Raw genomic sequence first — 15,531 nt, 5'->3', positions numbered from 1 at the left:
AAGCAAGAACAGAACAGCGTTACTGGACACATCAATGACATTTCTTTTGATAAAATGAATGAATTAAAAAAATAGTAGGAGCAGCATTTTTACTTGGGTTTTGAGTATGACTGATTTGTGCTGTGAGACAGAGGCTGCAGAAGCCTCAGACACAATGCTGTTTTGATTTTAGGTTTCAACACATCCAGATTGTGAGAACAATAACAAAAAAAAGACAACATTCTTTGTCAATGTGCTCTCTGGATGTGGGTGAGCTTGAGCCAGCGATGTCGAGATACAGAAATAATGGATGAAGTATACAGCGACAATTTGCAGATAAAAATAATAGAAGTTAGAGTGTATTTTACATGATAAAAAAAAGATGAAAGAGGAGGAAGTCTGTTCCATCTGAGATGGTTACAAAATGGTGAAGTAGCCTCTGCTGAAAAGATTGATGCAATGGGGAGTGACCTTGGCTTGGAGCAGGAGCTGGTGATGTATGTATGAGCATCTCGCTGCTAAATGGACCCAGATTTGTAGCACTAATATACATGGAAGCCCAGAACCAAACTCAGGATGGCAATAAATCAACAGCCACTTTGGGTGTCATTTCTGGTTTATATTCCACTATTGTTCTATCACTTTAATTCATGTCACTATCATCTGTTCATCTGGAACAGTTTTATATAATTTTCCAGTGGAGCTACCTGACAAATCCTATCAAATTAACAAGGTGCATTAACAGTATTGACTGACTGTGAATTCTGAAGTTGCAGGACCAAACAGTGAAATTTTTTTGAGGATATTTTCAGGGGTGATGCTCTCAGAGGAAGGGATGGGAAACAGTCCTAACACACAAAGAATTTGCACCTTTATTTTTAGAACTTCCCTTGACTTTTTTTCAGTGAGAAAATAAGACTTTGTACCATCAACTTCCATATTTTCCTTAAACTACAGCAAATGCCATTTGGAATAATTAACCATTACAGTAAAATACCAATGCTGATTTTAAATAATCTGTCCAAAATTAAATCACAAACCAAAATGGGCTCCAGATACAGCCTCAGCCTGCTCAAATTAGTGAGTTCCAGCAGTCTGGGTGTTAATTGGGCTCTTGATACAATACTTAATTGAAATGTGAACTCTCTGATGTGACGTATGTTTAATGACAAAGCACATCCCTGGATTAATGGGGTGTTGCTGTAACCCACTGCAGTCACAGGGTGAGGGAGGATGACCTGGTGTTGGGGCAGGGGCTGCAGTGAGACCCCCACAGGTACCTGCCCCATGCTGTCTCTGTGCTTTGGCTCTGGAGTGGCACAGAATACAAACCAGCCATGGTTTGTAAATTCAGCCACAACCAGGCCTTAGGAAATACCCAGTTAATTTTGGAGGCCTTGGGAGCATTGTGTGTGCGTTACATCCTACTTTTATTTTGTCACATCTCTCAGAAGTTTCTTCATTAGCTTCTTTAGGTTTCTTGTGCTTCAAACAAGCCAAATGGGATGTCTTTGAAATCAGTGTCAGAGCCAGAACCCTCAGGAAGGAGAAGGTTCTCTGCTGTTTTTCCAGAGATGAAAGAGTTAAATGATATTTAAATGCTTTTTTCCTGCATTGCTTCCTTTTGTTGATATCTGGTGAGCTTCACCTGTAGCTCATGACTGAAGACACCTCCTTGTTTTTAATGCTCTGCACACCTTGTAAAGAGCTCCCTGCCAGGTTTGTTCAGGTGTGTCAGCAGCTCCTGGACTGGTTCCAGTGGGACACTCCTTGCCCTCTGCCTGCCCCAACAGCACTGGTGTGGCCCCACCTGGAGTTCTGGGGGGAGTTTTGGTCACCACAATATAAAAAGGACTTTAAAGGACTTTAAAAAAGGACCATGAGGATGGTGAGGGGTCTGGAGGGGAAGCCTTTTGAGGAGCAGCTGAGGTCACTTGGTTTGTTCAGCCTGGAGGTCAGGCCTCATTGGGATCCTCAACATCCTCACGAGGGGCAGCAGAGGGGCAGGTACATCATGATCTCTTCACTCTTGTGACCAGGGACAGGACCTGAGGAAAGGGCTGGAGCTGAGCTGGGGAGGTTTAGGTTGGATGTCAGGAAAAGGGTTTTCACTCACAGAGAGGTGGAGCATCAGAACAGGCTCCCCAGGGCAGTGGTCAGGGCCCCAAGCCTATGTGAGTTCAGGAGGTGTTTGGATAATGCTTTCATGCACATGGTGTGATTCTTGGGGTGTCCTGCACAGAGCCAGGAGTTGGACTCAATGATTGTGAGGGGTCCCTTCCAGCTCAGCACATTCTGTGATTCTGTTCTGTGATTCTATTCTCTGACTCTGGTGTCTGCTGTGCAGCAGATGGAGCAGGGCCCATGGTGATAGTGTCTATTACACAGAGCAGTGGTGACTGAAAAACCAGCAGTATCTCCTATAAATCTCACAGCTCATGTAGCTGCTGCTTCCAGAAGAGCTCTGTATGCGTTGGGAAGAATTTTTTCTGTGCTATTTCTCTCTTTTGGTATGCTTATGCAGGGGAATAAAATGCAGATTATCAATGCAGTTTGATAACCATTTGTTTCTGGTTTCAAAAGCTCCCGTGCTTGCAGAAAGCCCAGAAGGGCAATATACCTTCAGCCCATTTAAGATTTATAAAGTGTGTCAAACGGCTGATATGAAATCGGTTAAACAGATCACTGTTGTGGCTCTCTATTCTTTCTCATCTCAGGTATTTCTGGAGACAAGGTAGAGATAGACCCTGTTACTAATCAGAAGGCCAGCACTAAGTTTTGGATTAAGCAGAAACCCATTTCAATCGATTCTGAACTCCTCTGTGCCTGTGACCTTGCGGAAGAAAAAAGCCCAAGTGAGTAGTGCTTTTTATTTATGTTCCCTCTCCTCTCCCTCCCTGGATGTGCTCGATGTCCAAAGAATTATTGCTACCGTGTCCTTTTCTTTCTATAGGTGTATTTTATTCATTACAGGATGTTTTTAATCTGACTCAATTCTGTTATAGAGAACACAGCATAAACAGACACACATTTTACAGGTGTCCTTTGGTGCTGCTCTCAGCTAATGGCATCATTCAGTGTTTCTTGCCCACTGTCACACCAAGGGAACACTGGCTCTGCCCAGCTGTCTCCAGCCCCACAGCACATCAGGAAAATACATGTTTCAATATAATTGCAATTTTTTTGGATTTTTTTTCACATCCAGACTGGTGCAACTGAGGATCTTGGATATACAGTAAGTATGAGCTCAGTGTGAATTTGGCTCAGCCGTGGCTGAGTCACTGGGATCCCAGTCACTGGGATTGGAGGTGCTGCTCTGAGTGTTCCAGCTGTAGCAGTGGCTGTGCCAGGCTCTGAGGACAGGCTGGATGTCCCAGCTCACAGTCAGCACCCAGAGACCAGAAGTGGCTGTTCAGAGTGTGGCTTCAAAAGCCAAGGGCTTCTGGTTGTTGCATCAGTGGAGTAATGAGAGTCTCTATCTGGAAAATTTGTTTTAAAAAGCACAAGATGGGCCCTGGGGGACTCGGGCAATGTCTCCCAGTGGGGCCAAAATGGAACTGTCTACGATCAAAAAGCAACTGTAGTTCAAAAGCTCAGATGGATTTTATTGCACTTGTGCCTCTGCAGAGTAGGGATGCTGGTATTAAGTACTTATCTGCAAGGTGACAGAGAGGGAGAATTATGTGATACATATTTACAGAGGTAATGATCTGTTGAATTCTCTTGGAAGAGTAAATTTATGGCTGCCACAGATTTTATCAGCAATTATTGAACTATATCCTTCTCTCCTTCATTACCCCTCCCTACCTCCATGTTCTTGGTCTAGTCATTGTCTTCCTTTTCTGTCTCTCCATCAAGATTTCTTGGTCCTTGGGGAGGCACAATCCTAAGGAGAAGCTTCCCCAGTGACCAGGTGGTCTGAAATACATGAGGGTTGTGTGCAGGGCGAGGGGCAGTTTGCCCTGGTAAATCCTGTCAGATCTCTGGGTTGGAGCCACAGTTCATTGCAAATGCAAACACTTGAGGAGATAAAATTGTGCCTGAAAATGAGACTGTATTTGAAGAGCTGACCTTGAAACCCAAGGTTTCCACTTCTCTCAGCACCCAGGGGTCCCTGGAGACCTTGGGCCATGTCCTGCTGGGATGGGGCTCTCCAGCCCCAGAGGCAGCACCTGCTGCTGTGGGAAATGATGTCTGTACCCAAATCTTGCCAAGCCAGGTATTTCAACCCCCAAATAGAGTCCAGGTGCAGCAGGGCTGTACCTGCACATGGGGACCATTGAGGGAAGAATCACGGTGGCTTTGGAGAGGACACTGACAGGTTGCAACAGAGGCAACTCTTATGGTCCTGAGGGGTTTATTTGCACGTTTCATGTGACCATCTTAGACTTCTCCTACTAAATAATGGTTCAACAGAGTTCCAGAAGGAGAAAATACTTCCTTCTGAAACTGCTGACCTTTTCCCAACTCACTAAAGATGTTCCAAAAGTCATTATTTTAGGCCAGCAGAAGAGACTTTTAGTGTGACATCTCAGAATGATGCATTTTGTGGAACTGAGCAGCAGATCAGTATCTCTTGAATTTTAAATGGAAAAAAGTTATTTTAGTAGCATAAAGGAATGAAACTCACTGTATTTCACAAGTTTTGTCTGTGATTTTTATCAGCACGGTGATGTATGTTTGTAGCAGAGTTTACATCAAAAATTATTCCCAGATCTTCCTTGAATGAATTATTGCAAAGAGAGGCTGAGCACAGATAAGGTCTTTGAGTTCTGCAATATATTTTGTTTTCATATTTTTATCTTTTGTAACACAACCATGCTCCATCTCCTCTTCCAGAAGTGCTCTGCACACACACTGGTGCTTGTCCTGTTACGCCGGGTGAAACACGGGGTCTGGGTTTGGAGCTGCCTTCCCTCCCTGGGTGTCGTGGTAGGGTTGGAACCCAGCTGAGCCCTGCTCGGAGAGGTGAAGGGTTTGCAGGAGCTGCCACATGTGACTGTACTTTTTAGTAAGGACAAGGGGTGCTGGGAGTCAAGGCTGAGTGCTGGGGCCGGTGTCTCGGTGAGAGCCTTGTGTGCCTGTTCTTTGGTTTGCTCTGAACAGGTTCGTGCAGTGAAGTTTTAGTGGCACTTGCACGTGTGTGAAAGGCCTCAACAGCTTCAGAGCTGATGTGGTGTGAATATTTATGGATGTCTTGGAGCCGTTCTGGACAGGCTGAGCTTTCCTGTGCCACAAGTTTGTGGAGCTCAGAACTGCCTTCAGTGAGGACAGAAAATGAAAACAGAAAGCTCTGGCATCTCACTGGCCGTTAGTGGGGGGACTGTAGGCAGGGATGGCTGATGATTTTTGTTTGCCCTTGCAGTAGCCCTGGGTCAGAATTTGAATTTTTATTTGTAGATTGAATCTGACTCCCTTGATTTAGAGCAAGGGAAGAGGTGCTGGCCCTGCTGGCTCCCTCCAGTGCCATCAGAACCTGAGAACACCGGGCACAAATGGCTTCTTTAAATCAGGTTCAGCCTGATTATCACGAGAGATTCTCAATGTTTTGAGTCTTGAAAGGAAGCATCCTATCATGGAGAAATAAGATTTAAGCCTTAATAAAGTAGTTGTCATTTTTATAGCTGAAAAGAGCTTTGTATCTCAATTAAGTGTACATAATATAAAGTCTTAAGGAAGCAACATAATAAGTTTAATACAATTATATCCCTTTGCAATAGTGTAATTTAAAGGAAATCTGATTCTGGTAATGTCTCTTACATTACTTGGACAAGAGAGAAACTTCAGTGTCACTGCCCTCCGTGCCGTGCTCTGTGTCCGAGCGTGGCCGTGACAGATGTGCCATGTCCAGGGCTGCCTGGGGAGGGACCAGGAGCTCAGGGCTGCCTGGGGAGGGCCCAGGAGCTCAGGGCAGGGCAGCCCTGCAGTGCCACCGGGGCCGGGCAGTCGGGCACTCACCGTGGGCTTCTCCCATCCATCTGTGTCCTACACCAGCTGCAGAAATTGGATTCATTTGATAATTTACTTGAGACGCTGAAGCAACGTTCTCTGTGACCCTTTATCTGCCTTTTTTTTTTGTTTTCATAAAGCAGAGACATCTCAGTTACTAGGTCAAAATACCCTCAGTATGAAGGTAAGTCTAAACAAAGGTGTTCTGTAGGTCACGGAGTACACGGGTAACTTTGGTTTGTAATTTAATTGCCCGCTTTGCACCCTGCAGCTGAAGATTTCCTTTAAATTCTGATTCCATTGTTGCACTGGGGCTTAACAGAGTGTTAACCTGGTAATAGGCACAGGGCCTCCCCATTATATGTCTCGCTATCGAGCGGTTCTGCATGACTAGTTAAAAAAGATGGCAAGAAGATTAATGAAAGCCGCGAGTGCAGAAGGGGGGCAGGTACCTCGGCAAGACTTGCAGCGAGGAGATATTAGAGCTGAACCAGAGCTTGGCTTTTTCTTTATCCCGTGACCTTTGAACCTGCCTTACTGTCGAGAGCTGCCAGCCGAGCCGACGTTTTGATTGATGTTGCTACACGAGTCAGTCTTTCCCATTGAATTCCACATCTGCACGAAAATAGCTTTTCCAGCAGTATTCACCCTGGCTGTAAGTGATAGCCAGAGCCATGCCTGAACCCCCTTTATGTAGTTTTCATTTAAAGCTAAAGGTATTTGATGTTTTAATTCAGTGTCCAGTTCCTCCTGATTATGCACGTTGGGTAATACTGACTTAATGAATTCGTTGCTGGGTTGTGGAAGGGCTGAAAATACACAGAAAGCACTGGGAAGGCATCGGGTTCCTGCTGCTCTGGGAGCTCGAATAGAGACGTTGCAGGTTTGCTCAGAGCCTGCAGTGGGGCCAGAGCAGAGGCAGGGATTACCTGTGTGCTCTGCAAATGGTGCACAAAATGCCCTGTGCTGGTTCCTGAGATCCCCGCTCCCGCTGTGGGTAATGCAGAGCATCTGTGAAGTAACAGGATAAAATTCCTTCTTGATGGGAGACCAATCACAGGTTCTGATCAAAAGGTAAAAAAGCAGGTTCAGCGGAGAAAATGTTCCCAAACTTCAGGCTGGAAGTGAAAGGGCCGTGTGAGTGTGGAACAGAAGGGGTGAACCCACAGGCAGGTGCTGGGCAGGCTGGGGCTGCCTCGGGGGATGGCAGCGGGGCACAGATGGCCCTGGCTGTGCTGCCAGCCCCGTGTGCCATGGGGGGCTCCATGGGGGGCTCCACGGGGGGCTCCGTGTGCCATGGGGGTCAGGGCTGAGCCCGGGGAGCCTCGGGAGCCTGCATGGCCTGGGCAGCACTCGGTGGGACGTGTCCCACAGAACAGGGCCTGGAAGTGGGGGGTCCCGGTGTCCCTGTGCAGGGACAGGCAGTGCTTTGGGGGCAGTGGGGGGTCCCAGTGTCCCTGTGTAGGGACGGGCAGTGGTTTGGGGACAGCATCACCAGAGCAGCTCCTGCCACAGCCAGGGCTGTGCTGATTAACTGCGTCCCCCTTGAACAGCTTCTCCATAAAAGTTCTCCTGAGCGCAATCAGGAGCGTGCATTGCCTCATCCTTTTAACAAATCTGTTTTGTAGCCCTATTAAAAGGGGTCTTCATCTATCCTGTCAAAGCTATTCTGCTGGGGTTTTTTAGTTTAATTACACTATCCAATTAAAACTCCTCGCTGCATTTTGATTCGCCTCTCCTCGGGCCTGAGTGGATGTGACATTTACAAGGCTCTCCTCTCAGGCAGACAATGCGTGATTGATGAGCTGCAGACGCAGTGGAGGAGCCGATTGCCATGTGGAAACACTGCTTAGTGCATTTTGATTTATTTATCATCTTTTTTCCCCAACAAGGTTGCCGGTGAAGAGGTTTTGGGCAACCCCAAGTTCCACCTCAATTTTCAGCGTTTTTGCAAAAATCTTTATTAGTATTCTGCCTTTGATAATAATTTGAGGAAGAAACAAAAGGCTTTGAGGGGAAAAAATCCAGATGTGTGAATAGTTACCACAATCTGACACAAAAGTGGGGGTGTGCAGCACTTCAGTTGCAGCTCTGCTTTCAGGACATCTGGACACAAGGCACCCTCTAACAGCAATGCTGTGTAACAAACCTGCAGTGGAACATAAAGATGAGTTGGAGAAAAGAGATCATGGAGTATTCTGCTCCCTGAGAGAATGGGGCAAGCCCACAGGATTACAGCTGGTATTTTTTTCCTTAACATTCATATAATTTGTTCCTACTAAAGTACTGCCTGGTTTGAGAGGATCCACTCCAGGCTCCTGGTGAGCAACCTGAACCCATCGGTAGCTCCACTGGTGTCAGCAGGGTCAGGATTTCATCCAGAACTGATTGCCATCACTGCCTCTAAATTATGTACCTCTGGGATAAATATCACTTGCATAAAATGGGCTTAACCCCCCTTTTACACCCAGGCCAACATTCCTGGTCAGTCTGTGTCCCTAACCAAGCTCGGTACATTGCTAGTGTGTATTTTATTTTTCTTATTCCTTGCCTTTTTGCTGGTGTATTTCTAATTCTTTTTCATCCTTTCTGGGCCTGTGAGAAGAGATTTCAGGGTCTGATCCTGTTGGGGTCACCATTCTGAAGTGGTGAGAATCAGTGATGTCAAACGATGTCCATAAGTGCTTTGTTCTTCAGAGAGGTCCTTCTCCAGCTATTTATTCCACTAATAACTCTTAATTGTTGACTTCTGCCTTATGGCCCTGTAATGACAAAGCAATCATCAAGGTATATTGAAAAATTAACATAAATTTGCATTTCCCAGTGTTTGTTTTCTGTTTTGTCCAATTCATGAATATTCTTTTCATCCTCCATCTAATTAGTGATTTAATTCTGTGCATACTGTTTAAAGAGTGGCTTTGGCAAAGAGATGGTTTTGCTATGGGCTGAACTGTGGGGTGGGAGGGGAAGAAGAAAAACTCTTTCCAGTCTTGTCAGATTCGGTTAAAAAAATTGTCTTTTCTTGTGCAAATTCACATCCTGCCAAAGCTTTCCAGGCATTCTGTATTTCCAGGCACACTGTTTTCCAGTATTTTTTAGACTCTGATAAAAAGAGTTTATTACTTAGATTAAGAAGTGATAATTTTTTCACCTTATCAGGTGCAGAGCAGTGGCCCTCCGAGGGTTTGGATGTTTTCCCGGGATTGCAGGAATTAGCACAGGATTTACTGCTGCCTGTGGAAGCACACTGTGGTCAGGAATTCTGGAGCTGAGCAGGATTGCTCACTGCTGTGTGTGAACCCAGGGACAGGGAGCAGCTGGGCACTGGAGCACGGGGCAGAGGCTGCACAGGGGTCCCACCAGCCTTTGGGAGGGGGAGGAGAGGGGTGAGCTCGGCACTGCAGAGCCTCTGCCTTCCCTTGTGGGGCTAAAAATCAGGAGACAGGGCAAACAGCTGAATGTAAGTGGTGGTGCTGAAGGAGTCAATGAGCTCTCCTGGGTGAATTCCCAGTGAAGCAGCATCCTGCCCTGAGCTCTCCTTGGTGAATTCCCAGTGAAGCAGCATCCTGCCCTTCCGCCGGCATCGGCTGTGGGCTCCTGTACCAGAGTAACCACACAGGAACCCATTAGTGCTGGGCTTGGAGGAGATTTATCAGCATTCTGAGTGGGGGCCAAAGGGCACTGTGGGGAAGATGTTGTTCTCCTGCTGTGGCAGTGGGGTCAGCCCTGGGCTCAGCAGCCGTGGGGCTGGAGAGGAGCACAAGACCCCTGGGCTGTGCCCAGCTCGCTGTGGGCTGGGCCTGCACAAAAGCTGCTGGTGACAGAGGAGTTTCTGTCATTCCATTTGCTTTCCATAACTGTTTTATCAGATAAACATAGTTGGGAATAGCATTGATTTCCTGTTGTGCAGCTAATTAATCCTGATTGCAGGACACTGAAGTTCCCCCCAGACACCAAACCACTGTGGGTGTGGAACTGGTGGTACTGGAGCTGCTTGTGCAGAGTCTGCTTGTGGTTTGAACCTCCCATCACGTGCAGTAGGAGCCACTTGAGCTGCTGCTGTTTGTTACCAGTTCCTCTTATACAGAAACATCAAACCATGGAAGCTCCTATTGATCTTGGAATTGTCAGGGGTGGTGCTCTATTGGAAAGAGGTACATCACATATTTAAGCACTCTTGGAAATGGAAATCAATCTCACAATTCATAAATTCTATCTGGCTAGAAGAGTAGCAGAGCAAAGTGCCAGTTAGGATTTCAGTGCACTCATATTTCACACCGTAAATAGTGTGATGTGGACTCAGAACCCATAAACATGATGCTGTAATGGGGCTTTCTAAGGAAAAGTCTTCTTGGCTTCTTTCCACTGCATCACGAGTGATGGGCAGGATGGGGCTGCGTGTCCTGCACAGCTGGTCCTGCACAGCTGGTCCTGCACAGCCATGGATTCAGCAGCAGTGTCGTGTCCCCTGCAGCTCCTGGAGCCCCTGCAGGGTGTGAGTCCAGGCTTGGCCAGAAAGGCAGGGCCGAAGCAGCCCCTGTGCCAATGGGACTGGGAGCTGCCCCTGGCAGTGCTGCCTGGTGAGCTGTGCCAGAGGGGTCCCACACAGCACGGGGTGGGCACTGGGCTCCCAGGGAGCAGGGCAGGCTCTGTCTCCCACTGCTTGGCACTTTGGGATTGGTATGGGCATCTGTTGCTCTATTGCCTTGGGGAGAGCTGACTCCTCACATCTGACAATCAGTGCTGGGGGAAGCTCTGGGTTGTGCTGCTGCTCAGCTGGGCTGGTGCTTCTGCCAGAAAGGAGGAGCAGCTCCCTGGTGTGAAGGAAAGCTGGGGGTCCTGGGTGGGGCCATCCCATGCTGTGCCACCCCACACACCCAGCCATCCTCCACCACGGCAGCAGTGAACACCTGAACAGGTTTTGTCTTGATCCACAGCAAGAACCACCCAATGAACTTTCAAACCCAAAATACAGCAGTGTACTGGGGTCCTCCTGACCCTGTTCTGTGCCACTCTCATTTTCAGTAATCAGTGTCTGTAACTGGAATGTTCAGTGTCCAAGGAAAATGGTGGGAGCTGGTGGGCGTGGTGCTGTGTCCCATCCCCAGGAGTGGTGCAGGGGCACTTTTGGAATCATTAAGATGCTGCATTCCAGGCAGAGCTGCATTCATTAACATGCTGATGAGCTCCCAGCTTGGATTTCTGCATTTTTAGTACCACTAGGGTATCATTTGTCAAATGATTTAAAGGGTGGGGTTTTTTCTTATTATTATTAGCCAATTTTTCAATATAGAATTTATATTCCAGATTAGTGCGTCATAATGGTGTTTAATTAACACTCCACAATAAAATACTTGCGTCTCAAATTTCCTGGCCACCGATCTGAGCATATATCAGTCACTTTTTGGAAATCTGGAGAATTAGATAATGTAAATAAGATTTCCAATTAGCTTTCCTGCAGGAAAGACCTGGATTTACAGTAACGTGGCTGCTGCTTTATGGATTGCTAACTCTGGCTGTTGAACTGAATAAATTAGGAGAAAACTGTTGGAAAAGTATCATGTATAGAACATGCTTAATTTTCACTTTGAAGCCATCAGCATTCACACAAGTGAAGGATATTTTGCCCTCCCACACGTCCCAGTTACCCCTTTGTGTTGCAGTTGTCCCTCCTGGCACTGCAGGTCAGTCCTGGGCCGTTCTCCCAGGGCAGCTGGGGGGTGACCGGGCCGGTGGCACCGTGTGTCCACTGCACCCCTGGGACCCTCCGTGTGGGACTGGGAGCAGCCATGGAGCTGCCAGCTAATTACAGCCACAGTTTAATTGACTTCCCGCTGCAGGAGGGGCAGTCCCGGCTCCCAGTGTGCTGGGCAGGTCCCCTGGTGCTGGGCAGTGGGGCCATTCCCCTTCACCAGCAGCAGCCGGGGGGGTTCAGGGCATGTTTTGGGGTGAGGTTTTTGAGTGATGATTCTGGGATTAATTGCCCTTTCTTTTCCACCCCCCCTCCTCTGTGCGCGGTGATTTTCCGGTGAGCGCCCGTGTGGGGCGAGCAGAGCTAACCAGCCATTTGATGGATTTTTGCATTTCCTGCAGTGGGGATGTGATGGGAAAAGGAACTTTATTGACTGGAGTTCAGCTGCTCCTGTAAGCCACCACTTGCCTTAAATTGAAATGACATGAGAAGCCTGTCAGCATTTCATTGCTTCCTTCTGTCGTGCTGATGGTACGCGGAGATCACCATCTGTGGTTTTCTTCTGTCAGGCACACGAGCTCTGCTCAAACTTTACAGGAATATTCTGAACAGTTTTTTTCTTATCTTCGCAGGTCATGCAATATTTAAACTTACATATCTAAGCAATCATGACTACAAACACCTTTACTTTGAATCAGATGCTGCTACTGTCAATGAAATTGTACTGAAGGTGGGTATTAAATTTTAACGTGACCCAAAATCCTGGTGTTTTACCACTTGTTAGACATGAGAGTGAGAATTCAGGAGGCTCTGGAAACACACGAGGCCTGAGGACCACTGAGGTGTGTTTAACCTGCCAGACTGGCTGCTCCCTGCCTGTTGTTTTATTCATCCTTCAGACAGTTGCTGCCTGTCCGTGTGTAGCATTTCCTTTTGTGCTTGTTTCTAGTTAACAGAGCCACCAGTTTTCTGTGGAATTTTATAGGAAACTACCAAATTTTATTGTGTCCAGGTGGTTCCCACCCCTGGACACGAGGTGCTCAGCATCCCCATGCCATGCAGAGGTGCAGGGGCTGGGTGGGGCTGGGTGCTCCTGCCCCTCACCCAGGTGTTCCCACAGAGCACCCAGGGGCTCTTCCTCACTGGATCCTCCATCAGGATCGTTCACTTCCCTTGGGGCTCTGCACAGACACGTCCTCCCTTGCTTTGGGAAACAAATTATTGTTACACCCTTGGAAGAGTAAATGGAATTTTCCACAAGTTCATCTTTCGTAGCAAGTCAAGATTCAAAAGCAGTAATTCTGGCAAACCATCTGTTATGTTTGCTTTTATTGGCTGTGTGGAGTTTGGAGGATTGTTAAATAACTGACGTGCGATAAAATGACTTTTATTCATAACACAGAAGGTGAATGTGTTTGAGGGGTTTTCTGAGCTGTTAGGCCAATTCTTTTGTTCCCACTTTATCTTAAATCAGCTATTGTAATCCAGAACACTTGGAATCATGGCATCACAAAATCACTAAGGTTGGAAAAGACCTCCAAGATCATCCAGTCCAACCTTTCACTGATACCCCCATGCCCACTAACCACATCATGGTCTGCTTGGTTTTTGAACACTTCCAGGGATGGTGACTCCACATATCTGAGACTGGTCATAAAAGAAGGCTGAAAAAAAAGGTTTACTGTGAATAATATGAATATTCAAGAGAGAAATACTATCAAACAGTACTTTTTTCTTAAGTTGCCATTCGTTTACCCGGAACATTCTCTGGTTTCAGGCACAAGTCACCGGTTTGTTTTCAATTCCATCAGCATTAGAAGATGCAGAAAAATCAGACTTTTCAAATTAGGTTTTTTACATGATCAAGTGAGAAAAATGGAGGCTTTATTGACCATGAAAATTCCCTATATTTTTATGCCTTAAGCTGTAATATGCAATGAAAGTGAAACACTCTACAGTGCATAAAATTGTGCAAGTTTTAAGCCACAGCATATTAACCAGCTAATGGCAGACCAAAGGGCATTTTTATCTTTTTGATTCTTGCATTAACCTTCCATTAAAATTATCTGTGAGATTATCACAAAGCACTGGAGATAATAAATTTAGGGAGTAACAGGCTTGTTAAATATCATTTAAAAATGCTTTCATCAAGTAAAATGTGCCAAAACACAGAAAAACTCTGAGTTCAGCTGAGTATGCAAACATCATAATGGAAGAATTATTTTTATTGAGGCTGATAAAGTCCTTTATTGAAGCCCATTAGAGGATTATCCCAGTGCTGGGGCTCCGCTCGCTGCCTTCACCAGAGATTTGGGTGACCAGGTGGGACAAGGGACATGGGTGGATGTGCTGGGCTCTTCTGGTGCTCCAGGCTCTCTCTGTCATCATTGTCCTGGTGGCCACTGGGGCCAGTTACCCCCAGGCCCTGTTGGGTGCGTGGTGTGGGGGGTCCCTGCCCGTCCCAGGCCATCCTGCCCAACCACCGAGGAAATTAAACATCCCCTCGTGTCTTGCAGGTTAACTATATTCTAGAGTCACGAGCAAGCACAGCCAGAGCAGATTATTTTGCTCAGAAACAAAGAAAACTGAGCAGGAGAACAAGCTTTAGCTTCCAGAAGGAGAAGAAGTCGGGCCAGCAGTGAGGCCGAGCCTCGAGCAGAGCCGCGTGTGCCGCCTTCGGAGCCGCTCCCGCCGCACAGGGGGAGCCGGGACTGGGGAGCTCCTGCTGCCCGAGGGCAGGAGCTGCGGGAAGGAATCTGAACTATCCCGTCTCTCACGGCTGGAAGATTCTCCCTCGTTGGTGATGGGAAGTCTCCCCTGTGACAGAAATAAAGAGCCATATCAGCCGGAAAGAAGACTGTTACGCTTCAGGTTCCTTTGATTAGAAATAAGAGAATGACGTAGACTGGCATCATTTAATTACTGTATTATGTACAATCACAAGAAGAGATGTGATTACATATTATTTCACAGCCTGGTTAAAATAAATTATATACATCTGTAATCCACCCACGTACACGCAGGTATTGCTTGTGACATGATCAAATTTCTAAAAACAAAATGTAGGACAAATGTATCCATTTTTACTATTAATAAACAGATGTAATCTTTTTCAAGGTCCATATGATGCACAGTTCTTTTGGGGGGAGGCTGCAGTCCCAGATGGTTTCACTTCTGTTGCTGAAGTGCAGGAGGCATCCGTGAGCCAGGAACAGCAGCCGTGGCAGGGGAGCTCTTAGTGAGGGATGCTGAGACAGTCGAGTCTGTTGTGGTTTGTTTTGTTCAAAAATATTTTTATTTAACTGTGCTTTTCAGCTTTGCATACGCTTTATTGGAAGTTCCTTGCTGTAGTTGGAAATCCACAGCAGCGTCTTGGTGCTGGAGAGGAGCATCCTCCTGCCCAGGACCCACAGCTGCTGCTGCCCCAGGCCTGGCCCTTCCTCTGGGGCACCTTGCACCTGGGACTGAGAAATGCCTTCACCTTTTCTTAATATTATTCTTTAAAAATAAAAATTAATACCTACTTTGTACTGGGATTTGTAACTATGTTGGCCTTGTCCATCCTTAATACATCAGGGAACATGGGAATGGGATTGCTGAGACCCAGAGCCGCGTTTTTGGTTGAATTCACCACAGGTGTCTTTCATCCATCTCTCCAGGTCGCTGGAGCTCTGCACACACATCCCCATGTCATGGAACTGCCCTGGTTCCACACGACATTGAACCCCCCGGGGCTGGGGCCAGCTGAGCACGGCAGTCCCACGGCACAGCCCGACCTCTGCCAGCCTCAACCCTTGCTTTTGTACAGAGAAAACGTCCTGAGCCCTGAGCCTTAACACCTCGTGCAGGAACAGCCCCGGGGCAGAGGGAGGGTCTGTGTCTCACCTGTTGAGGGAGGGTCTGTGTCTCAC

General features: G+C 47.0%; 1 protein-coding gene across 3 annotated transcripts in view; it reads left to right on the top strand.

The window, feature by feature from the left end:
* MAPKAP1 (mitogen-activated protein kinase associated protein 1) overlaps window positions 1-15,156 on the top strand; it is an 85,914-nt gene extending 70,758 nt beyond the window's left edge. For all 3 annotated transcript variants that reach the window (XM_027687693.1, XM_027687694.1, XM_027687692.1), the window contains 3 exons: window positions 2,697-2,834; window positions 12,253-12,350; window positions 14,137-15,156. In XM_027687693.1, coding sequence (XP_027543494.1) covers window positions 2,697-2,834; window positions 12,253-12,350; window positions 14,137-14,262 — 362 coding nt within the window. In that variant the 3' untranslated portion in view covers window positions 14,263-15,156. The remainder of the gene's footprint in view (window positions 1-2,696; window positions 2,835-12,252; window positions 12,351-14,136) is intronic.
* Window positions 15,157-15,531: the final 375 nt, after the last annotated feature.

The sequence above is a fragment of the Neopelma chrysocephalum genome, unplaced genomic scaffold (genome assembly GCF_003984885.1).
Source record: "Neopelma chrysocephalum unplaced genomic scaffold, ASM398488v2 Primary Assembly neopelma1_74, whole genome shotgun sequence".
Classification (NCBI taxonomy): domain Eukaryota; kingdom Metazoa; phylum Chordata; class Aves; order Passeriformes; family Pipridae; genus Neopelma; species Neopelma chrysocephalum.
The sequence above is the reverse complement of the archived record's forward strand: the minus strand, read 5'-3'. Positions and strand labels throughout refer to the sequence as shown.